This window comes from Manis pentadactyla, chromosome 12 (genome assembly GCF_030020395.1).
Source record: "Manis pentadactyla isolate mManPen7 chromosome 12, mManPen7.hap1, whole genome shotgun sequence".
NCBI lineage: Eukaryota > Metazoa > Chordata > Mammalia > Pholidota > Manidae > Manis > Manis pentadactyla.
The window spans coordinates 72107728-72133517 of record NC_080030.1 but is presented as its reverse complement, the minus strand read 5'-3'; the positions used below and the strand labels follow the sequence as shown (position 1 = coordinate 72133517).

At 37.1% G+C, this 25790-nt stretch overlaps 2 protein-coding genes across 3 annotated transcripts in view; one reads left to right on the top strand and one right to left on the bottom strand.

The window, feature by feature from the left end:
- GOPC (golgi associated PDZ and coiled-coil motif containing) overlaps window positions 1-10476 on the bottom strand; it is a 43555-nt gene extending 33079 nt beyond the window's left edge. Inside the window, exon 1 of one of the 2 annotated variants that reach the window (XM_036925036.2) lies at window positions 9966-10476. In XM_036925036.2, the coding sequence (XP_036780931.2) occupies window positions 9966-10253 (288 nt within the window). In that variant the 5' untranslated portion in view covers window positions 10254-10476. The remainder of the gene's footprint in view (window positions 1-9965) is intronic. The other variant, XM_036925037.2, reaches the window with a different exon arrangement.
- A 222-nt stretch (window positions 10477-10698) lies between these two features.
- LOC118932020 (nephrocan-like) overlaps window positions 10699-25790 on the top strand; it is a 33985-nt gene continuing 18893 nt past the window's right edge. Inside the window, exons 1-2 of the mRNA XM_057489313.1 lie at window positions 10699-10827; window positions 18572-18859. Coding sequence (XP_057345296.1) covers window positions 18671-18859 — 189 coding nt within the window. The 5' untranslated portion in view covers window positions 10699-10827; window positions 18572-18670. The remainder of the gene's footprint in view (window positions 10828-18571; window positions 18860-25790) is intronic.

The following is a 25790-nucleotide window of genomic DNA, read 5'->3' as shown; positions in this document are numbered from 1 at the left end:
CTATGAGCACTACACACAGGCAGGTTGATACTACTTTTAAATATTTGTTTTGCTTCATGTTTTTTCAGGGACCCTAATTATACTAACATTAATCATTCTATCTTTTCTACTTGTAATTTCCTCTCAAGTCCTTTTTTTTCTCTTATATATCCTCTTTTTCTTGCTGTACTTACTATATTGCCTATTTTTTAATGTTTCAATTTAGTCTCCATTCTGAAATTTTTTCCTAATTTTTTTCACTCAGCAAGTATTCTGTTCAGTTTATTTATTACTTTATTTCTGAGTTCTCCTACCTCTGCAATATACTATTTTACTCACAGTGGAATAATATGATTAATTTCCTTAAAAGTACAAATAAGCCTGGTCTAGAAAGTCCTTCTTGGTCCAAAACACAACTCCAGGGTTTTATAGTTTTTGTGAGGGGGGGTGGCGCAAAACTTGAATAACATGTACTCTTTCTGAGCAATATGAAGTGTACACTAAAGTGAGCCTACTTAGAAATAGCTTTAAATAAGCCATTTAATCTGTAAAACTGTTACCTCTTTTTCATTACACTGACTTTCATTCTACATTTGTCTTATTGTTTCTTTGTGGTATTGTCTAATACAATCTTCTTTTCCTTATATTTCCTGTAAAGTGTAAGTTGGATCTAAAGGTTCACTTAGATTTACTGAAATCTTTGTGGCAAGAGTTAGACTGTATATTTCAACAGGCATATACTGTCTGGTTGTCCAAACATGATTTATTTTTTAAATAATGAGTCTCATAATTTACCTGTAACTAAGTGAAACTTATGGAGTTAAGAAAGAAGTTAAAGAAGCAAAAGTGGTATTCTTTAATTAATCTGGCAGACTAATATTCAAATGAGAAATTATTGTATTCTAAAAAGGCAAGGAAAACAGGGTAGTATGCAGGTCTTTTGAAAGTAGCCTATTAAAGACATGGACTCATCATGAAGTAAAATAATTTCTCAAGGTTTTTCAAAAAGAAAGAAGAAAAAAATTCTTTACAAAGAGAGGATGCAGGTTTCAAAATGTAAAGTCTAATTTTATTAATTTTTTTGAACAAAGGTATTTACTCTGAATTTAGTAATATTTAAGTAACTGTTTTCTTGTCTATAAGTATAATAGCTGCTAAGGAAAGTTAGTCATTGGTAAATTTTATGTCAAGATTAGATATTTTCCTATTTTATTTAATGGTTACCCTCCTAATATCACAGAATTTTAGAATTCAAAGATCTTAGAGAACATAAAGACTATGATTACAACAATTAAAATTAGATAATGAAACCAATGCCAATCCGGGCTGCTTCTATTTCTAAAGCTACCAAAGAAGTCAGTGGCAAAACAGCACTTCGAACCCAATTCTTATTCCCAGAGCAAGGTAGTGGAAATGTTATCAAGCAGTCAGCCATAAGGAAAAATGTGTTATTATAGCTATAATACATATGTTTAACTTACTAACAATATTCATAGCTACCAGAAGGCAAGCATCTACTTACCATATGGCAGGCAAATACCACACATTATAATTTTTGTCATACTCATTTTTTTTAATAGTTAAGGAAACTGAAGTTAAGAGTTTAAGCAATTTGCCCAAGATCAGACAACTAGAAAGTAACAGCCTCAAAATCAGCTCACCAATAAAAAAGCTGAGCATCTTTTACCTCATTGTCTTACCCTGGCCACACTGCAACTAGTACAGAATGAAAGTTAAAAAGGATTTCAACCTTCAACTCTTCATTTAAAATTTCAAGTGATATCCAAAATGTTTTCTGTCTTGCCAATGGGTTTCAGCCCCGGCCAAGATCTCCATGGATGCGATGTGACCAAAGAAATTGACAGCAAAACATTCTTGGGGTGAAAGGGTTATACCCATCTTTATTTCCAGGTGGCAGGTCAGTCACTAGAATCCCATTCACTCAGAGCAAGTCTGCATGCAGCAAGCCGGTCACTGTCAGTCATAATAAGGAGTTTGAATTTTATTGAAAGTACAACTGAGAAATTTCAAGCAGAACACCACGATCAAATTTATGTTGCAAAAAAGGCAATGATGAGTAATATGGGAGACAATGTGAATGAACTAGGGTTGAGGGATCTGAAATGGCAACATGTAGATAAACTTGTGATGTATTCTTGAAAGTTTAAGTACTTTTTATGTAAACCTCAAAATGAAGTTCCAAACAATATAAAATATTTCTTGTTTCCATTTTAATGTTAGAGAACTCAGTTACTTGATGATCAAACTAGAAGTGGGATGAGAATCAACATGCTCAATATTTTAGAAATGTCACAAGTACACTAAATCCATACTCAATAGTCTTAAGTAATGACATTTAAAATTATTTTTAGTCATAGTTTCAAATTTTTCTTGAAATATTAACTCAGAAATCATATTCTTGTGAATTACATACCAAGGGAATAAATGAACCTGCATATTCAGTCACTCAATAACGTGGTGGGCCACTATGAATAGTCAACAAGACAGACACCATTCCAGTTTTCATGAAAATTGTTATTACAGAATGCCTATTGGTACTCTCTCAGGATTCATGCAGAACACTAGAGGTGTTTCAAATAATTTATTCATTCAAATAAACATTTATGAGTATATACTCTGTGCCAGGATCTAGAGACAAAAAGAATAAGACACGGCTTCCACCCTTAAGAATTTCACTGTCTCATAGGAAGAGATAAAAATACATTTCCAACTATGATGTAGAGTATCATAAACACTATTATAGGGGTATGTGTGATGTACCAATTCAAAAGAAGTAAATGGGAAAGTTCTTCGTCAAAGGACAAGTTTTACCTGAGTGTTGAATGGTAATCGGCTAACATATGGACTAGGGAAAGGGGAAGGGTCTGAGATATGAAAATCCCTAGTTGATGAGAGAGGGACATAAGCAGGTCAGAAAGGCTGGCATTTAACGTGTGAGCTCCAAATTTCCAATTTCCAATTTTTTTTTTTTTTACATCAGAAATCTTTGCTTTCATTTATTTCACTGAACTTTTTTTTTTTTTTGGTATCATTAATCTACAATTACATGAGCAACATTATGGTTACTAGACTCCCCCCATCATCAAGTTCCCACCACATACCCCATTACAGTCACTGTCCATCAGTGTAGTAAGAGGTAGAATCACTACTTGTCTTCTCTGTGTTGTACAGCCCTCCCTGTGCCCCACACCCCCTACAGTATGTGTGCTGATCGTAATACCCTTTTCCTGCCTTATCCCTCCCTTCCCACCCATCCTCCTCAGTCCCTTTCCCTTTGGTAACTGTTAGTCCATTCGTGGGTTTTGTGAGTCTGCTGCTGTTTGGTTCCTTCAGTTTTTTTCTTTGTTCTTATATTCCAGATATGAGTGAAATCATTTGACACTTGTCTTTCTCCGCCTGACTTATTTCACTGAGCATAATACCCTCTAGCTCCATCCATGTCGTTGCAAATGGTAGGATTTGTTTTCTTCTTATGGCTGAATAATATTCCATTGTGTATATGCACCACATCTTCTTTATCCATTCATCTACTGATGGACACTTAGGTTGCCTCCAAATCTTGGCTTTTGTAAATAGCACTGCAATAAATATAGGGGTGCATATGTCTTTTTCAAACTGGGCTGCTGCATTCTTAGGGTAAATTCCTAGGAGTCAAATGGTATTTCTATTTTGAGTTTTTTGAGGAACCTCCATACTGCTTTCCACAATGGTTAACTAATTTACATTCCCACCAGCAGTGTAGGAGGGTTCCCCTTTCTCCACATCCTCGCCAACATTTGCTGTTGTTTGTCTTTTGGGTGCTGGACATCCTTACTGGTGTGAGGTGATATCTCCTTGTGGTTTAATTTGCATTTCTCTGATGATTAGCAATGTGGAGCATCTTTTCATGTGCCTGTTAGCCAACTGAATTTCTTCTTTGGAGAAGTGTCTGTTCAGATCCTCTGGCCATTTTTTAATTGGCTTATTTGCTTCTTGTTTGTTGAGGTGCGTGAGCTCTTTATATACTTTGGATGCAATCCTTTACCGGATATGTCATTTCTGAATATATTCTCCCATACTGTAGCAAATTTCCAATTTTAAAAAGGGCCCAAACACCAGTTCTGCAATTCACATATAAGTCAACCTGATATTCATACTCAAAGTAATTATTCACTACTCAATAAAGTTTGAAAGCACTATAGAGAAAAAAACACCCAACCCATTCAAAATGGGTTCACAAAGATACAATGTTACCCCCTAAGGTCAGCTTTCACAAAGCACTTGATAGTTCAGATGATTTCACCTGAAACATAGTACTGTCTTACCTTCTGGTAGACAGATATGGCACTATATACTAATTGAAGTAAAATACAACAAATCTAACAATCCAAGTAAGTGTAAGGTGTTACGGCAGCCTCTGCCTAGTGAGCAGGACTAAGTAGGGTGAGGAAAGATAAGTGGGCATCTGATACTGTAGACAGATAAGCCATTATACACAAAGCTTATGCCAAAGTAGAAATGCCATGAAAAAGCAAAGCCTATTTAGACAACTGCAAATAGACAAGTTTTATTGAGGCAAAAGCAGCTAAGAAGGAGTGACACCATGGTACACTTTTTTTAGCCAATAATAAGGAGTTTTAAAAAAAGAGAAGTGACAGAATCAGAGTTGTCTCTTTCTGATGAAACATTCCATGAAAATGAAACATTTTTAGAATGATTTTGTCAACCGAAGGATGGTTTGGAGGGGATAAGAAGCGATTAGAAGACCATTTAGGAATATGCAAGACAGGATAAAGACTTTATGCATGGTCTCCTAAACTCAACTCATTATCTTTCCTGCCAGACCTGCTCCTTCTACTAGATTCCTTACTTCAGTGAATGGGATAAGTCTCCTAGGGCTTCACAGCAAATTACCACAAGTTTGGTGCCTTAAAACAACAAAATTTTATTCTCTAACAGTTCAGGATACCAGAGCCCCAAATCAAGGTGTTGGCATGGTTGGTTCCTTCGGAGACTCTGAGGGATAAACCATACCGCGTCTGTCTCTTGGCGATCTGTGGTTGCCGCCAAGCCTCGGTATTTTCTTTACTTGCAGACTTTTCACTCTAATCTATGATTCCACCTTCACGTAACTTTCTTTCAAGTGTCATCTCTCTATATCCTCTCAGTGTCTCTTATCAGAACATTCTTATTGGACTTAGGGCTACTCTAATCTGCTATGGTCTTATCTCCATCTTAACAACATCTACAAAGAAACTTTTTCCAAATAAGGTCACATTCTAAGGTTCTGGATAGACATGAATTTTGGGGGGGTGATTATTCAATCTACTACAGGTTATCACCCAATATGTTTCTCAAACAGAAAGGTAGTGTCATCCTTAACCCTTCCTCTTCCTCATTCTCTACACCTACATAATTATCATATCCTGGTTCTTCTTTAATTGAAGATTATCTCCTATTCTTCATCCTCATTACCATTTCACTTCAATAACTCTCTTGTTTACCTACCAAATTCCTTGCTACAGTACTGGATGGAATCAATTATTATTCTCATTACTATGCCTGTTACTAAACAAGTAAAGTATTGCTGGAGAAAGTCACACAACAGGGCAGACAAGTTGTACTGTGAATTTACAACTAACTCCAATAGACCTTCAATTTGCCTGGGTCCTTCTATTTCTCTGGCCAACTGACTCTCCCACTCTTACATGACTATTTCAAATCTTTTTCACTCTCTTCAAGTTCTTACTTTCACCCACTTTCAGCAGTTGCCCTAGGCTTTTTTACAGAGACTAAAGATACCATCCCACAAAAACTCCCTCAACCTCCCACCTTCTGCTCTCACCATCACTGCTTTCCCTCTTAGTATAATAGCTATTCTTTCAGTGTAAGGCCATTCTCTCTACATGTATTTTGGATCTCACCTTCATTCAGAAAATTTACTAACACTAATTATCCCTCTCTTTCTCTAAAATATTCAGCTTTTCCCTCAACTAGATCTTTCCTATTGGCTTATAAACATATTTAAGTTTATTTTTCATTTAAAAATAAGATGAAAACAATACTTCCCTTGAACCCACACTCCCCCTTCCAGTTATCTATCCAGCCACACTCTCACTCTTTCTGCCTGTTTTTCTCTCCATCTCCTCCTCCCTGTACCTGACATAAATGTGTATTTTTGGAGAGATTGGCTTCTCTAGCTCCGTAGCCTCCAGCCCTTTATTAATCCTGAGTAAAACGAGCCTTTTTATAAAACCTACCCCACAGGCCTTTGTGAGAATTAGATAACTCGAATAGGAAAAAGCCTGGCCCATGATAGTTAATTAGTAAGGTTATATAGTTATTGCTAATAAAATCTCATATCCATCTATCCAACTGACAATACAGAGGCATCCTGAATTCCCTCATCCCTCTATCCCAATCCATCTCTAGATTTTATTTTTACCTCTCAAATCTCTCATGTTCTGAACGCTTTTTTCCTTCTCCCCTATCCTACTCTGCACTATCAGCATCTCAGATGGATAAGAATAAAAACCTAACTGATCTTGCATCCTTGTCACTCTCCCAAAGCCCCTTCTTAAACTAGCCAGAATGCGCTGTTGTAACCTCCTATCTGAGGTTACTATCTAGTTTAAAACATTTTCCAGTGTTATGATAAAGCCTCCAAATCTACTACATGCCTATCAAATTAATGTAGATACCATTCCTACCCATCTGCTCAAACTTATCTTGCATCTCACTTCTTTTGTCCTCTGCTCTTACAACACATAACACTTTTTCAGTTATTCAAATGTATTATGCACTTGCCTGTTCCTGTTATCTTTATTGTGATGGTGAGTGATATTCCTATTTCTCTTGGCCTAATTTATTCCCACTCATCCTTTATGTCTTAAGTCAATGGTCACTTCCTCAGGGAAGTCCTTGATTTCCCAGAATAGACTCTCATTACTCTATATATCTTTCATAGCACTCATTAAAGCTGGAATTTCACATTTGTGGGATAATTATCCTGACAAATTCCTCCAATAAAATCCAAGCTCCATAAGAGCAACAACTGTTCACATTTTTGCTCCTCTATTGTATCCCAAGTGCCCAATACAGCATCTGGCACATAATTAGTGCTCAGTAAATATATGCTGGTATTTAGTTTCAAGTTCAATGCTGCAGCATAGCCTCAATGCTTGTTTAAAGACAGACAATTTTAAAGCAGTAAAAGGTTGGACATCATTAGTGCATTATCAACATGGCCCTAGATCACAACTGAAAGTTTCCCCAATGATGTCTGTGAACAGTAGATCATTTAAAAAAGAGATACTGGTTTAGAAGTTGCTGAGGGAATGGAGCATGTGACAGAGGATGTACTGTTTTGCTGTTTTCTAAAGAAGGAGTGAAGGGGCAGAAAACTGTATTTCAAGAGAGGTGAATTCTTCTCAAGGATTGGTTCTCAACCTCTGTTCTACCCCAACATACCTTCTACTACCACTAATGCTATTACTACTACTAACACCCCAGTCAGTACCTGCAGCTCCAGCACAGCTGTCACCAAATGGCTCACCACAGCAGGAATTTTCAAGCAGGTGGGAAGTATAAGAGAGAAGTGAGTAATCTGAAATGGCACGACTTCAAAATACTCTGACCTCCCCTTCCCCTTATGATAGACCTCTCCCCAAATGTAACTTGTGCCAAGAAGCAGTTACAGAGCTATCACATGTTTAATTTTAGGATGTAACCAATGATTTTTTTTTTGCAGCAAAATTGTTTCCCTAATTACTACATTAATACTAAACATGATATTGTTAACTAAAGACACAAAGACTGGGTAGAACGGGCAATCTGTAAGGATACTCCAGATCAATTTAAATATAAGTTACCCATACTGGAGGTCGTCTGTGTCTTGATTATAAAAACATTTTATTATAGCAATATGGTTTAAGGTACTAATTTCTAAAATCACTTAACTCTGATGCACATTTATTGTATCAAACCATAAGTGGCCCAAAATGTTATGTCTTAATGTCCATAACCTTAAAACAACATAACTAATTTATCCACTTACTAAGAAATAAAACAGGGCAAGAAAGCATGGAAAATCTTTTCAAAGATTTCAAGATCTCAGAAGACTGATATAGTTTATGAAGCAAATTCTGAAGTTGCAGAGCAGTTGAAAGGCACTACTGACAAGAAATCTCTCTCCTCAGCAATACACAACTGATTCCATGAAAACTCCACAGACAGATAAACCAACTGTAACGGAGAAAAAGAAAAACAGCGCTTAGTTTGTCTCCTCTCCATTTTCTAAGACCTTTAAATCAATGTTTTCAAGCATGTTGAAAAAGCATGCTCACAATATGATAAGCTAGCATATCTTATTTTGAGAAATAACACTACCTCCTAAGCCAGAATATGGAGTCAGAATATGTAAATTATAATTTCTGAAAAAAAGAGTATGCATAATTTATTATAGCTCTGAATACTCTTCTAAAATACTTAAAAGATGAAAAAAACTGACCATCACCTTGTACTCAAAGATCCTTTCTCTAAAATTAATTTCATATCTGACATCAAAATTTCATCGTTTAAAGTTTCATTATTTTAAGTCATTTAAAAAATGAATTAGATATTCTTTCATTCTTTTAAAATATAGTTTTGGTTGTACATGATAGGACAGTTCTCATGTGGCAAATGCTACTCTTGCACTGTTAAAGTGGTATTACTAAAAACCATCAAATGCAATTTTCCTACCGAAAAAATAATTATCTTCTAGAAATTACCACTAACCAAGAAACTAAGAGACATTTTCATATACCCAGAATACGAAGTGATTAGCTTCGTATCAGTAATTTCATTCCAGCCTCTTCAAAAAGGATGGAAGAAATTAACAGTCCTTTCAGTGGAGAAGGTTTGCTAGTCAAAGACAAATTATACCACCTTTTTCATGGCTGACAAGAGGGAACACTAACTGCTAACTAAGCAAGGAGAGGATGCATACCTGATATTCATACTGCTTTAGATCCAATGGGCACTCTCAATCATTACAACTGATAGCAGGGATGATTTCCTCAGGAACAATGCTCAAAGAGCTTTGCGTATCACTAGCTACCATATTTTAATCTCCTTTGAAATGAAAAGACCCATTCTCTAAATTATCTAGTTAGAAAATGTTCTTTATGTAATAACGTTAATCTACCGTGATTTCTAAAGTGTACTACAGGCTTATTTAAATTTCTGCATAATGTGGTAGATTTTTCGTTGTTTTTGGAGCCACTACCACTCCACCCACATTCACAACCAAGATTAGGGATTAAAGCAAATGATCATTTTTCACATACCCTCAAAAATAAATTCAGACTTCGGTAAATGTAGTAAAGTACAGACAAAACCTCAACGTGAGCAGTTACTCGGGTAATTGTAGAGAGCTCTGGAAGTATCTGCCTGTAAGTTAAGGACCAACTGTAAACCGAGAAGGACATAGATACTATTATTGTTTATCCCACTAAATTTTCCTAGGAGCTTTGATCAAATTCCCCCAAATAGTTTATGCATGTAGGGAGTAGTAGCATGTCTTTCTGCTACAACAGACAGGGATCTGAGACAGTTAAAAATAATGAGGACTGTGTCTGTCTGGTGATCCACAACGTAGTTTATCAATGTAAAAGTAGATGTAGAAATTCAAGTTAAAAGGTGGGCTAGCTAAGGTATTCTTACGGCAGAGAACCTTTGAACTTACGTCTGTTAATGTAATATGCAAAAGTAGGCTGGTGTAATTAGTGCCTGTTTCCTCCTCCTCAGAGTTACTAGGAAGGTGGATGACAATATCCCGGGACACCCACACGTCGATCTACACCCCTTTTTCTACTCCAACCTTACACACTCCTTTCCTTCACACACACACACACACACACACAAAACACACACTCTCCAACACGTCTGAAGCCCAGGTGCCCCAGTGGGGTTGAATGCCACCCCCTCCAGCGCCCGCAGCTCACCTCTAGCTTGTGGTTGATCTGGGACACTGTCTGGGCTTTGTGGCAAAGCTGCGCAAAGCAGGAGCTCAGGCTGGTCATCTTCTGTCGCCCCTCATAAGTGATGTCTGCCTGGTCTGGATCGATTTCACCCAGGAGCAGATCCACATCCACGAAGGCCTTGTCGAACTCCTTCTCCAGCACCTCCAGCCAACGGAACATGGACACCCCACCAGGGGAGACCCCCACGGCGCAGGAGGCGCCCCCTGGGCCCCCCGCGACTCCTGTCGGGCACGGGCCGCCTGCAGACATGGCGCCGTCTAGGGCCTCCCCCAACTGCGGCTGACCCCCGCCGCCCCCCGGCACTAGAGGACCTGCTGGGACTGCGGGGATCCCCGTGCACGCACGCTCCCGCAGTCCCCTCCCTTCTCCTCGCGTGGCGAACACCGCCAATGCAGCCTCTGAGCGGCAGGAGCGACGAGGCTGAGGCTGAGGAGGCAGCACACGGAAGGAACGAGCCTTCCCAACCTCCCGGCCCGGCCCCGCCGCGCATGCGAAGCGAAGACCCAGGCGTACGCAGCCGGGAAGAACGAAATGGGCGGGGCTGGGTGCGCCCTCGGCCTATGCGGAGCCTCGGCTTGGGTCCCTCCCGGCAGCGGCCATATTGACAACTGGCAAATTCCCCCTTGAATCCCGCAGGAACAGCGGCTTGAAGTGTCGGCTTCCAAGTTGGAAAGACCCAAGGAAGAGAAGGGTATCCACGTCGCACAGAGGAACGGCTTCCGCCCGTTTTACCTCGCCGCGGGCAGGCGCCTTTCCAAAGCCTTTCGGGAAGGTTGCTGTGGTGACGTCCAGGGGCCAGGAAAGGAGAGAGCGGGAGAGCGGTGTGAGCATGCGCAATGACTACGTTTTTGCCTTTTTCCATTACAGTTCCTGTTTAGGTTGAGGTGGATGGACATTCTGGCTCTTCTTGGTAAACCAGATCCTAAATTGTGGGTGGAAACTGTCTAGCTGCACGTTGAAGGACAGCGGCTGACCAGGTTCTGCTGCATCAAATACGAGGTCTTTGTATTGTAATCAAGAGTCAGGCAGGCCTGGGTGCAAGTGTTACACCCTGTCACATATTAGCAGTGCCATCTTAGATGTGTTTTTTAACCTTGAAGCCTCAGCTTACAAAATTTACTTGACGCAGTAAAAAGGTTAAATGCTCAGATTGAGAGCTTGGCACTTATTATTACACCACAAGTTATACATTTCCAAAGCAACTACTTAAAAAGTTGTACTTATTTAAAAATCTGGTGCAATGACCCTGCACGTGACATTGCAGGACAACAAGATTATGAAGATTCGTATATTCATGAATAATAAATGCAGAGCCCTGTTGAGGCATTGGGGACACAAAAATGAGTGTGTTCTTACTCCAGCAGAGCTCACAGGTGAGTGAGTCTTACACTCCGAGTTTAAATGTTAATTTGAATTTTTTGGCTTCTTTGGTAGTGTTTACGAACAGTCTTTTACCATTACGCCTACTCACACTCAACCCCTTCTCACTTGGAGAGTAGCCCGATCTTGGAAAGGGTGGGAGAAACCAGTTTGATTAGAGTCAGCTGAGAGGAACTTTCTCTCCTCCATAGCCGAGGGTTATATCTGACTACAGACTTCCGTGATCTGGGACAGACCCTTCCAGTTAATAACCACCAAAACCTGCACTATGTGCTCCTCGCCAATGAAATGCTAATGAGGATTAATCAATCATAATTTTAAGACGTTCTCTGGATACTGCAGGCCGACTGACTAGCATAGGTCAATAAAAATAAAGTCCTTTGGCTTTAGCAAACTTAGCAAAACTAAAATGAGATCCTTGCCTTGATCTTAGATCACGCAAGTTTTAATACACACAACAAATAATATAAAACTAAAATTTCTTTCCTCGTTCCCTTCCAAATTAACTATTTCCATCTGAAGTATTTGCAAGAACATCATTACTACATCTACCAAGTTCCCAGCCTCTTTCTTTGGGCATAATATAGGTAGCAAAGCATCTTCAGAAATGTGAAGTAAATTCTGCATACATGGATGTTTATTGCCTTCGTCTAGCTCGGATTAACACATAGTCTACAGGCACACACCTGATCATCTACATTTGCTCTCTTACAACACTAAACTCTGTTTTCTACCTTTATCTCGTATCTACCTACCACTTCAGCATTTTATTAAAAATAATAATAATAGAGAAATGTGGTATCCACATATAAATCAAGTTTAAAAATCAAATGAATATTCATATTTGAACTGACTGTGTATAGTTCATAATGCATGAACAAAACCGAAAGCTTCTGTGATGACTGCCCTTGCACTGTTCACCATGTAACTTATTCACTATGTAAGAATTTGTACTCCATGTAAGAATTTGTTCGTTATGCATCAGAAGATTGGAGACTGATGAAAATTAGGCTTGGGGTGGATTAATGATTGTGCATTGAGTATTGACCCCCCTATACAGAAATTTATTGTGGTTAACAACTATTTGATCAATAAATATGAGAGATGCCCTCACAAAATATATATATATATATATATATATATATATAAAAATATATAAACACACTTCCAATTGTAAAATAAATAAGTAACCGGGATGTAATGTATAGCATAAGGAATATAGTCAAAATATTGTAACAACTTGGTATGGTGATAGCTGGTACCTAGAATTATCATGTATATAAATGTTGAATCACTGTGTTGTACACCTGAAACTAATGTAATGTAATACTGTTGTCAATTACCCTTCAATAAAAAAAAAAAAAAAAAAGAAATGTGAAGTAAATCATTTATAATGGGTGGAGGGCAGTTACATGGAATGACAATAGTAACAGCTTTCCATTAGCGAGAACATACTATATGTTAAACATTGTGTTACTTGTTTTACTTCTTTCACCCTAACAAAATCCTGTGCAGTAGGAATTACCGTTTTTTTATAGGTGAGTCACAGAGAGTTTAAGTATTTTGGTAAGGTCATACAGCTAAAAATCAACTGAGGTGAGATTTCATTCTAGGGGTCTTTTTCTCCAAAGTCTTAGCTGTTAATCATGGGATATAGAGGATGAGGGAATCAATTTCTTATATATTTCCAGTAATCAATTGGCAAATGAGTCCAAAAGTTTTTTTTTTATTATTGATGTCTTCCCAGGGATAAGCCATATACAAATCTATTAATATATAAAAATATTACCAAAAAAGTAAGTGTAATACTCATTTTCTATTATCACTCACTTTTAATTTGTATGAACTACACTTGAAAATAAATTTAATTTCTTTAAATATATATATATATTATTTAACTTTTGGCTATATTTTGTGTGTACAGCTGAAATGCATTTTATTATAAGTGTTTATAGTTTTCAATGTTCTGATCCTTGGTGAATACTCCTATTTTCAGGATAGAACCCAACTGCATTTTGGTTTACAAACTTTACAACTCCAAGTCACACCTACTGTGTCTCAGAATATATCCCATATGAGCCCCTCTCTTTGCCATCGTGGGTAGCATCCTATGTACACATCCGTATGTGCTTGCTGTCTTGGTACGATGGGACTATTTCAAATGCTAGTGAGGTGCCCTCTATGTAGACATCTTTTGCCCACCTCGATGGGATTTTCCATTTCTCTGCAAGTCAAAGCGGAAATGAAGTGCAGGGAAAAGCAGGGTTTGATGTTCAAGTGCTGCCCTCTGTTGTCAGTGTGCTGTATCTACACTTACTGCCTTCTAGAACGCTGAAATTTGGAATTGTACGTAATTTCAATACTTCTGGGATTTATTTTCCTAGAGATAATAAAACTTTGATACTTCTATTTGCAATTGCATTGGCAGAAATTTCCAGTAACTGTTTCATAAACCATGCTTACGTGATTATTAGTCTCTATAATAACAACTTAAATGTGATAAGGAGCCCTTTAGACCATCAGCTCCTTGGCAGCAGTAACTGTAGCTTGTTTATCTTTTAATTCTGGGTCCTAACACAGGACCTAGAATATAATAGGAATGCCGTGAATATTTGTGGGATCAGGTCAATAATTAAGACACTACAACCGTCTCCTTAGGAAATGCTAAAAAGAGTTACTTTCCAAGATACACCTTTGATACCTGCCAGAGAACATAGCTAAACATCTGTTTATATTGGCTCAGGGGTTAGGAATAACAATAAAATACATGTTAGTCTTTAAAATCCAAGGAATATTTTTCCCAACCTAAAGAGAAATGTTCATTTAACAATGATTTGGATAGTTTAACTAATCCATTATAATTTAGACTTTGAGAGTTTTTTTTTTACCTACTCCATAGTTAAAATTACACTTTGGTATACCCAAACTGAAAAAAAAATACTTAAAAAACTCTCTATTAATATATTTTTTTTCCTTACACTCTCAAAACTGACTATAACTGCTTTTCCACTGTTACCTTAGCTACATTCTTCATTTGCTTTTTCCCACAGCTCCAGGTTTACTTCAGTATTATCTAAAACCATTTATTGAGTTTACTAATCATTGAAACTTCTTTCATCTGCTGTCAAGTCACTGTTTATTTCTTTGTCAGACTTTATAGATCAAACAGACTCCCCCTCCTAAGCTTCTATCATTTATGTTTCTTACATATTAATTCCATAAGGGACCCCCAAAATTGCATTCTTAATACCCTTTAACATTATCTTTCTTTTGCATTTAAACAGTATAAGAATATTGCAAATTATCTCCTTTGAATTTTTATAGTCTTCCAAATAAACAAGTCAGAAAAGTATACCAAAAAACTTACACAAAAGCCATGTCACAACAGTTGTAGATAGAATTTGTTTGGTCCCCAGTTGATTGTAATTCATTCAAAATTCTTGACTTTTGTGCCCATGGTAAGCAGTGTGAGGGTAAAAAGACGTCTATATTTTGGCCGTTTGTCACTGCAAATGTGAGGGGGGTACTGCCCATATTTGAACCCCCTTTCTCTGTTTACTTGAATTTGGGAAATAGAGCCTTTCTCCTGTAATGAACTGAATGTCAGTCACTTTCCCGGCTCTGTGACAGCTAGAGCCCAGGCATATGATCTAGGGACTGCTAACCATCCACCTGAAATTTTTACTAGGAGACAGTGAGGCAGGGGCTGTGACAATTCTTGGCAGGGAATAGAGCTGGGAGTTTGGGGGGCAGCACCCTTTTTCAGTAGCACCAGTGCCAGCAATAGTCTGCCTTTATTCTTGCCTATTCTCAAATCTGGTTCTCTAGGCTTCCTACAATATTGTGTGCTACTCAGTTTTCTTTTAATAATTCTAACTCTGCTTAGATCAGCCAGAATTTGTTTCTCTTGCTTGTAACTAATAATCCAAATGGACCTAGTTATCACTAATTATCATTAATGGAGACTCTCTTTTCCCATGGACTTAACATGCATAGTTCATTTCATATATTCCTTTCTGTAAAATTATTCCTTTCTGTGAAATTATTTTCCCCTCATTTTATCTTCAGTCTATAGAAAAAAACTGAGTTTTAGAGAGGGTAAGTGGTAGAAAATTTTATTTTTTGTTTTACTTTAAATTTATGCCCTTCTTACAACATTCTCAAGAAGAAGCAAACAAGTTTGGAAAGAATCATTCACAGTGTTTTTTAATCTTTAAAATTTGCTTTACCTCAGAATGAAATTTTCATACAGTCTTCTGTGTAGTTCTTGGTGGGTCAACTTCATAATAGGAATCACAAGCCAACATTTCCAGACCCATGTCAGGAAGATTTTGGGTTGGTCAGTTTCTTCTCTGGAATTTGCTTTCCTGTGTATAATGGAACTTGCCCTTTGCTTCAAATAAACCAAGAAAGGCCAATATCCACTACACAGAGACACACATTTTTGTTTATTGCAGGGTTTCTTAACAACCGCGCTATTGACATTTGAGTTGCACAATTCTTTGTTGGGGTCCGACCTGTACACTGTGGAGTGTTTAGTAGCTTCCCTGACCATTACCTTTGGATGCCAGTAGCACTGCCTATTCCCCACCCCACCCCTCAACCTTCTATTGCCATCAAAAGTATCTCCAGACATTGCCAAATTGCCTTTGGCTTACAGGAAGAAAGGAAGGCAGGCAGGAAGAATGAAGGTAAAGAAGTAAGAAAACAAGTCAGGGAGGTTCCTGGATTGAGACTCTGAACAAAGTCTTAAATCTAATTTAATCCAAAGTCAAATGCAAGGCATATTCCTCAAGACTATAATGTTTCTTGTGTTGAAAGACTAAATTTAGATTCTTGGCTGTATTTTGAACTGAGTTGCTGGGTGAGTCTTTGAGTTTCCATACTTGAGAAAGGCACCTTTTTTCCTTTATTAGGTTTCCCCTTCCCAAAGAAACCAAACAACGATTAGATAAGGTATAGTTAAATCCTTTTTAGAGAAAACAACAGTATTTCTCACTCTTAGCCTTAGAGACTCCATAAGCTTAAGACCTAAAAACATAAGTTCAAGGTAGAGAACTTTACACACATGGCACTTAATTCACATGTTAATTCAAACAATGTCACATGTTAACTAACATGTGAAAACACTGAGAGTTAGCAGAAACTAGAAACTGAGTAATGGTGGCAGCTTTTGCTGCTGCTTCTTAGCATAACATAATTGCAAAGGAGCTTGTCACCTCTAGAGCAAGTACAACATGCATGTCTTTCAAACAACCAGGCTGTACCTTTGTACTATACTTTCTCTGCAGTTTATAGTGTCAGTAAGACTTTGCCTTCTAGCTGAAAATAAGTTGACTTCTCAGCTTAACTCTAAATAAATACATGTAGTCTGGGGAACAGATGGGGCTTTCATTGTTAAACACGTTCTCAAACTTTTTATGGTTAAGGTTACTTGTTATGTTAAAATCAGGAAGCAACCTAAAAAAAAAAATCTAACACTGAGTTAGTCAAACTCCGACAATACTCTTGATGGACTATTAGATAATGAAATTTATATTTATGGAGACTATGAAATTATATGGAAAAATACATAGTAAAAAGTGCAGAATTTAAAGTTGTAATATGAGTATGTTTACCACCTGACAAAAGTAAAACTATGCAGAGTGTAAAATAGAGTATATTAGAGATAATGGTAAATTGCAGGAAAGCTATAGAGATACCATGGAAGGAAAAAAATATATGGTGTAATTTCAGGACTCAGTCAAAGAAAAAGGAATCCTGTGGCCCCCAACAGAGGACAGAAAATGAAACTCATTGCTATGCTGCATAACAGAAAATTAGCTATCTTTGATGCACATGAGAGGACAGGACTTTGAAGGCATTTTAATTACCTAAATGTGAGTTTACTCTTTTAGCAACACAAAAGAAAAAAAAGCTCAGTTTTTGTCTTTTCAAAGGGAAAAGAAACTGAAAAAAGTAATTAGGGGACAGGACTAAAGTTGATTTTTCCCCCTCCTTGCTCTTTTTTCCAAATTTTCTTTCATTGAGCATTAGTTTGCTATTTATAGAAAATTCTAAAATTTAAAAAATAATTATATTACCAGACTATAAAGTTAAATAATAGAGTTTGTTGAAAATCAGAATATTAACAGAAAAATCTCATCACTTCTTGGCTTAAAGGAGAAAAAAAGAAAACAGAAAAAAAAACGATCATAAAAGAGGAATAAAAAATTCTTTGGAGAAAAGCACACAGAAGTCCTTACTCAGAAATAGAACAAGCTGATTATTAGATGAAAGAAACTTTTGGCTTCAAAATGAAAATTGTAGGAAAGAAAGGTAAGGTTGAAGAGGAGGTCAGAGAAGTTTTCAATGTTAGAAAGGCTTTCTTCGGAGCAATCAGCTGAAGCCAACCAGCATGGGAAAGTTTCTATCTTCCACTTGGGAGGAAAGAGCTTCTCTACATAATCTTTGCTTAAAATGCTTTTAAGTTCCTCAGCAGGAGTGACCACAGCAGTACAAAAAAGCCACAAAAAAGAAGTGCCCAGGACAAGTGAAGCTTTCCCTCTTCAGGCAGGTTTCACAGTCAAAAGTTCCTCTAAAGAAACCAACAGCCTTTTCTTCCATTCTCACAACTGGATAAAAATAGTAGACCCATTTGAATAACAGACCCATTTGATTCAACAATATATTTGAATGGCAAAAATGTTTTCCAAATAAAATATTTGGGTGGATCAAGTGATAGATGAATTGAACAAGTTATCCGAGGCTCTAAATACCTCTTCATTGTACCTCACTGTTTCACCTAGCAAAAAATGTTACTGACACAACAATAATAAATAGAAACCTGCCTATTTTCCCATAACCAGTTAATGGGAGAAGAAAACACCTGCCAATTGCTGTCCTACAAAAATGGTTTTAATATAGGGTCACAGAAAATTCAAAGGTTTTATAGCCCACTATAAAACAGCTCTTTGTCTTTTCCCACTAATTCCCTAGTGTCACATTTAACAAAACAAGGAAACTGCAGATAATAGAAGTGTTTGCAGATTAACCTTCCAAGCCATAAATAACACAGGGTCTTGCTCACCTACAAATATTAAGGCAGCTTATCAATGTTTAAGCCCTTTTCTCTTTGTAAGGGTTGCTAACATTTTAACCCAGGCAAATTGAGAATTTTTTTCTTTCCTGTCTTCTTACATTGACAGAGTGCACATTCATAAGATTCTATTATCAGATTTCATGGTATAAAGCGTGGGACATCACCTAAGCACTCACCTGCTACCCAAGAGGCCGTGTTTTGGAAGATGCATCTGCTCTATGTGGTCCTTGTTTGGCTGTCTCTTAGCTATGGTTTTGATTCTAACTGTCCTGGAAGATGTAGCTGTGATTCCATGCAGTCGGTACAGTGTTACAGGCTAACTGAGGTACCATCAGGTATTCCTTCCACCACCAAGAAGCTCTACATCAGCCACAGCAGAATTCAACGCCTTCAGGTAACTATTCACTCTGCACTCAAGTTGCTGCAATTTTATTTTGTGAGGCAGTGTGAGAGGGAGTGTGTGGCTGTTAAACTGGATTTAAATAATAAAAACCTAAAAGTGATGGTTATCAAATTTGGGTAGTTACACTAGCTACCTGCTTGCTCTGTACTACTGAGATGGCTCTGGATATATCTTTTTAGGGAAGCAGCCAAAAAAAATCACATTCTATAATTAATGATATTTTATTTCAGTTTACATTCCAAAAAAATTTGATTATGTTGTTGCAAAGTAAAAGTAAAGAAAGAGTTTGAGAGCATATGGCCACTTTATGTCCCCAGAATTAAGTCCATTCAGGGGAAAAAGTAGTTATGCTTATGCCATAGAAGGCAGATGATACTTAAAGCATTATAAGACTCTCAAAATGAACACAACATATGATAAGTATTCATACAAATCCTACATACCAGCTAAGCACCAGTGTCTTTGTGGAAAACCATCCAGAGGAAATACATGTTTTTGTTTTGCCATATGACTGCAATTCTCAGTCTATGTGCCTTTAATTTTAACACTCATTTTTATGCTTACCTATTCAGAGGGCACTGGCATGAGTTCTATAGATTTGACTGACTTTGAGAATATGAAGGAGCTTTTGTTTTTGACCTTTGGTATTTTGAAAAGTATCAAGAGGTTAGGGTTCTCACCCTAGTTTTCTCACTAACTGGAGATATAACCATTTAGAAAGAAGTTAAACATCTCTGGGCTTCACTTTTTTACCTTCATGAAAAAGGCTGGATTAGATTGGTGTTTCCAGGCTGGCGCCTGCTAGATGGAAAATTCTATGGCTCTCTGATTTTGCTTTAACTGGTCTCTGTTTCTACCTCATCAACCCAAATCCTAAAACAAGGAAATGCCTCTGTGATCCAGGTGCAGAGAAGCAGCAGGTGAATGCACTTTCCCTTCAAGTAGAGATACCTCCCCTTTCATTTGGTAAAGAAAGTTTAATGTAGGTGCACATAAACACAGAGGTTAAAATATGTAGCATGGTATTTATTTCGAGGCTCAGTAAGCACAATTGCCTAGTTGTTTACTTTTGTCTTCTAATCCATAGCACCTCATGCTAGAGAGCAAGTCTACTGCTTCAAGACTCAGCATTCAAATGAGACACCTTGGTTAAAGGGCAAGATGCTTAAATATTTATTCTGAGGACTTAAGATGCTGAAGCTGAAGTGTCAGCTAAGCCTGATAATGATCCTACACTGATGCTTTCCAGCCCAATACAATGAAGTTATACTTCTCATCAAATTCAGTTACTGAATGAGTGCATTTGTCATTGGTTTAGGTTCATTGAAGAGCAATATGGCCACTTCTCTGACTTTAATCCATGTAATTGTCTCTTGGAAGAACAGTTCCCAGCAGAAGGGTTGATGAAAGAGGATTTTTTTGTGAATGAAATAAGAAGCTCTGAGCAATAATACTTCTCTTTCAAAAACCCTTAGGTTTTAAATGACTGTATATTTTACTTCTATTTGGTGAATATAGTGTGTATCCAGTTTATTTGGTTTGAACTATGGAATAGTTTTAAAGAAAAAAATACCTCAAAATGGATCTTCAGATTAATAGCAATAGAAATTATGTATATATGTATTTTAAGTATATATATTATATATATTTATATACATGTGTACTCATATACAATATGCACACACATACCACATGTATATGCATGTATATTACATGTGTGTGTGTGTATCACAATTTAAAATGTTTCTATTACTTGTTCATATAATTCACCTGTGTTTGGGACTGTGAATGCTGTGTTTGAGACTGGAGATAAAAGATGTAAAATTCACAGTTCCTGCCCTCAAGTAAAGAGGGACTTTATTTATTCATTTATCTGTAAAAATTCCTACTTCTTCGAGGTGTGCGCCATTGGGCTGTAACTCTTTCATTACTCCTCTCATACCCCTGGTCCCTCCCCTCCTGGCTCCTAGTTTCCTCTCCATCCTAAATCCTGCATGTGCCTCAGTCTCCATTATCTGAGCCACCTAAGTCCTCGAACTCATACAGAAGGATCTGTCTACACTTTTGCCTCACCACAACCATCATCTCTCTTGGTTATATCATAATCCTCATTCTGCCTAAAACCTACTCACTGGTCATCATCTCCTTTCTTTTTAGCTGCCACACTCTGTGTTTATCTTGCCACCTCATGGAAATTTCAAATCCCAGAAGCTCTGTTCTTTCAAATAATCAGCTTATTTCTTATCTATCTTCTTTTCCTACCCCTTCCCTTCTTGCATCCCACAGTTAATTATCTCAACACCTATCCAACAAAGCCTTTGTGTTTTATTAGGGTGCTCATTTTCCTTTGCTTCTCCTATACCTGGACAGCTGGATGCTGCTAGAGAGGATCACCTGACCTGTGTGTGTGTGTGTGTGTGTGTGTGTGTGTATGGTTTGGAAGCATAACAAATTCAAGGGCTCCAACTTCATCTGGGTCTTCAATATCACCCATGTATCCTTTCAATTCTTGGTCAGGTTCTCCCTACATTATCTTGACATTTTCCAAAACTTCAGTAGTTAGGGATCACCTTCCCAGTCTCTGCCATCCTCATTCTTCCCAAACGGCTGAGCCCCCTCTTTACTGACAAATTATGATGAAAATGAGGCCATTAATACTAATCACCCTCAACTCCTGCTCACTGTGAACTAACTTGTCTCCACCCAATTCTGAAAACTCTTTCTTCCAGACAGAGCAGATGAGATGTCCCTCCTTCTATTCAAGGCAGCCTCCTTGTTTGCCCTTTACCCTCTCTCCCCCAGCCTTGCCCAATCATTCTCTCATATATTTCATATCTTCAGTTGCTCTTTCTTTACTAGGGCCCTGTTGTAGCCTATAAGTATGCTCCTTTCATACAATAAATTATTTTAATTCTGGTCTCCTCTTGCTACTTTCTCTCTTTATTTGCAAAACTCTGTGAAAGGCTGGTATGTACTTACAGTCCCCACTTCTTATTTATTCTTTAATTCAGTGCTCTCTGGTTTTTACCTACTCCATACAGTTATAACAAAAAACAAATCACTTCTCTCTAGAACATTGGCTCACTCCTATTTCTTGAAATTCTCACTCTCTTGCCTTCCATGACATCACATTTTTATGTCCTCATTATTCCTCTTTAATATTTCTTTTCTGCCATTTTTGTAGGTTTCCTTTCCTCCATTGCCCTTTATTTTTTGGCTCCCCAGAGAGGTGCAATCCTTAGTCATTCCTTTGCTCACTCTGCACACTCTCCTTATATGACTTCACTTCATGTAAGTGATGATGGCTCCCATAACTGAGTTTCTAATTCATACCTTTCCTCCATGTTTCAGACTTAGCCAGCTGCTCACTGAACCTCTTCATTTACCATATAAAGGATCTCAAAATAACATGCCCCACGCTGAATTCATTTCAACCTTTGTCCCTAAATTCTGTGGTCTTTTATGACTGGCTTCTGTCACTTAATGTCCTCAAGTTTTATCCATGTTGTAGAATTTATCAGAATTTCCTTCCTTTTAAAAGCTTAGTTAAAAAAAAAAGCTTAGTAATATTTTTTTGTATTTATATACCACATTTTGTCTATCAACTCATCGGTTGATGGACATCTGGGTGGTTTCTCTTTTGTGGCTATTATGAATAATACTGCTAGAGTTCTTCATATATTTTATATATAGAACTGCAAGAGTTCTTCATATATTTTAAATAAACTTTCATATATAAGTTTTTGTGCAGCTATACGTTTTCATTTCTCTTGGGTATACAGCTTAAGAGTAGAATTTCTGGGTCATATGGTAACTATGTTTAGACTTTTGAGGGACTGCCAGACTTTTCCAAAGAGGTTGCATCATTTTGCATTTCCAAAGAATAGATGGAAATTCCAATTTCTCCACATTCTTGTACATTTCTTATCTTTTTTTGTTTTTGTCTTTGTTTTTGGATCATAGCCAACCTAGTGAGTGGCAGGTGGTATCTCATTTTGGTTTGACTTCATTTGACTAATGACTAATGATATTGAGCATCTTTTCATGTACTTATTGGCCATTTGTTTGTCTTCTTCAGAGAAACATTTATGTGAATCTTTTGCCCATTTTTAAATTGGGTTATTTGTCTTTCTATTATTGAACTGCAAGAGTTCTTCATATATTTTAAATAAAAATTTCCTATCAGATATATTACTTGCAAAATTTTTTGTCTTATTCTCTAGGTTGTCTCTTTATTTTCTTGTTGGTATCCTTTGAAATATGAAAGTTTTAATTTTGATCAAATCCAGTGTATCTGTTTTTTCTTGTGTCACTCTTGCTTGTGGTCATGTCTAGGATAGCTTTTACCAAACCCAAGGTCATAAAAACTTATGCCTATATTTTCTTCTCAGAGTCTTATAGTTTTAGCTCTTAAATTTAGAAGACAAATAGGGCTGTCAATTTAAATGATTGCATATTATATCTTTTATGGGACAGAGGAAAAATACTTCAAATTCCTCCTGGTTAAGAAATATATAAAAGGATTTATCACTGAGCGGGAGAATAATGGATGAGTTTTGAGCACTTTTTCCATACTTTCCAAAATTTTTTAATTGTTTACAGAAAATAAGTGTTGCTTTAATGATCAGAAAAAAATTACAACAGTATTTTACAAGCTCCTTGCTGGCTTTACACACATCTGAGGCAGCAACTTAGGGGATGTCAGTTTCATGTGTTCACTGTATCTATAAGGAGCCCATGAAAGGTGTGTGGCCCTCTAATTCTTGGAACAGGGCCTGCCCAGAATTAGACCTGGAAATAAAGCCTTTCGTGGGGAAGGCAGCAGGAGTTGCCCCTTTGCTCTATTTAATTTGACTTGCCTTTTTTTTTAAATTTTACATACTTTGTTGCAGCTTTTATCTACATGTGTATTCGGCTCACTAAACTGTAAAACTGTGATGGCAGGAATTACATAAGCTTCTTATGCCTAGTTGTTAACAACAAGCATAAATTGCGCTGCTTTTTAAGCAACATTGAAAACACTGCCAGCAGCCCCAAGGTTAGCTCTAGGGCAAAAGCATTTCTTTCCACATCTTTTGAGCACAGCCCTGCTTAGGCCATGGAAATGGAAAAACAGGTCTAACAATATTTTCCCTTTGTCAATTCTGCAAAATCAACTGAGAAATTAAAAATCAGTGGGTGTCTTCCACATTGTTTGTGGCACCACAACTCTATATTCTTCCACTAAATGCATGTTTTCTCACTAAGGTTAAAAAATATATGCATTGGGATAAAGTAAACCTGGGTTGGAAGCCCAACTTTTCCACTTGCTAGCAAGATATACTTGGACAGGTTATTTCACCTTCTTGAGCCTTAGTTTCCCTCTCTGAGAAGGGTATAATCATGCTTAGACATAGGGCTTGTAAATATAATCATAGTAATTACTTAGAAAGTGGTAGCCATTTTAATTAATAATAATCAAAGGTAATCTGCATGATTCTAAACAAAAAGAAAAAGGTTCTCTATGCCTAATAAAACAACTATTCACTGGATTCAGTTAAGAATAGGAACTATATTTATTATTTAGGCCAGTCTGTCTACTTTATATGTTAATGAAGACAAACTGAAGCTCTGACAACACACTTTATTTGTCTAGACCCCAGATAAATTGCCCATTTAGATCCATGTCATCTCTGAGACTTGCTGCATAGACAGCAGTCTTTCAGGGTTTGTGGTCACTCAGAAGTGGAAGTTTTAGTAACACCGAGGTTTTTTTGTGGGGGGTTCAACAATCCAAGAAGTGAAGGTCTATGTCCAGAGTCCTTTCTGACTTTAATGAAAGAAAGCCTAGAAAAGGGCACTTCACAAGAGTAGATTAAAGAACACTGAAGCAGGTCATTTAATATGTGGTGGGAGGGCTGAAATTCTTCCATCCCTTAAATGGGAGATTTGGACTAATCTCTAACATTTCTGCTTTTTTAAAACTCTGGTTTGTGTCCTCATCATGAGTCTTTTTTGAAAAACATTAACTGTAGATCAAATACAATAGAAAATGTATTTGAAAATGGTGAGTTGAGGAAGAAAGGGTTTTTGAGTCTAATAGACCTTGTTGAAATTATCAACTCTTTCAAGTCTGATAATAGCAAACTAGCAGGCTTATTAAGAGAATTAATGATAATATATAGAAAGCACTTGTCTCTTGTAGATATTTAACAAGTACAAGAAAAAATGCTATTATTAAGATTAAAACTCATTAATAAGTACATCTGATCAAACATTAAGAAAATATCAAATGTTAGCAGCAATATATAAGCCAAGGCAGCTGCCAAAACTATTATGATTATAAACTTTTGTTTACAGGAATTTTAACATGAGATCCTTCTAATAGAATATCATATTAGGAGATGCTGTAAAATATACCATAGTTCATCATATGTCCTCCCAGAATAGAAGTGTCTATAATAAATATGTTAATTTTGATTAACCCATTTTGAGGGTGTTAATCATGCATTGGTATTACAAAAGGGCTCCACTGCATAATTAAATCAAAATTTAGAAACTCTAGATGATGAGACATAAAAATGTGCATTGAAAATTCTAGCTTAATTGAATTCTAAATAGGTTGAAAATTTCATGAAGATTTTTTTAAAACTGAAGAAAACCTGGAACAATTCCTCTTTTTGACTGAACATGATCTTACTCCGAAAACCAAATAACAAGTTACATCATCCTGGAAAAGAGGTGGATGTCAAGCCAGGAAGTTGGCAGATATGTGGAGAAATAGGGGTGCTTGAACTTGCAAACTATGGAGAAAGTATGTCAGATAGAGTAATTTCTAAAATCTAGAAGAGGAGTCACATCAGGTCTCAGATGGAATGGACTCCTTACTCTACAGGGATGGAGACACACATATCCTGTTCGTTTCTTCCTGGATCTTTTTCCA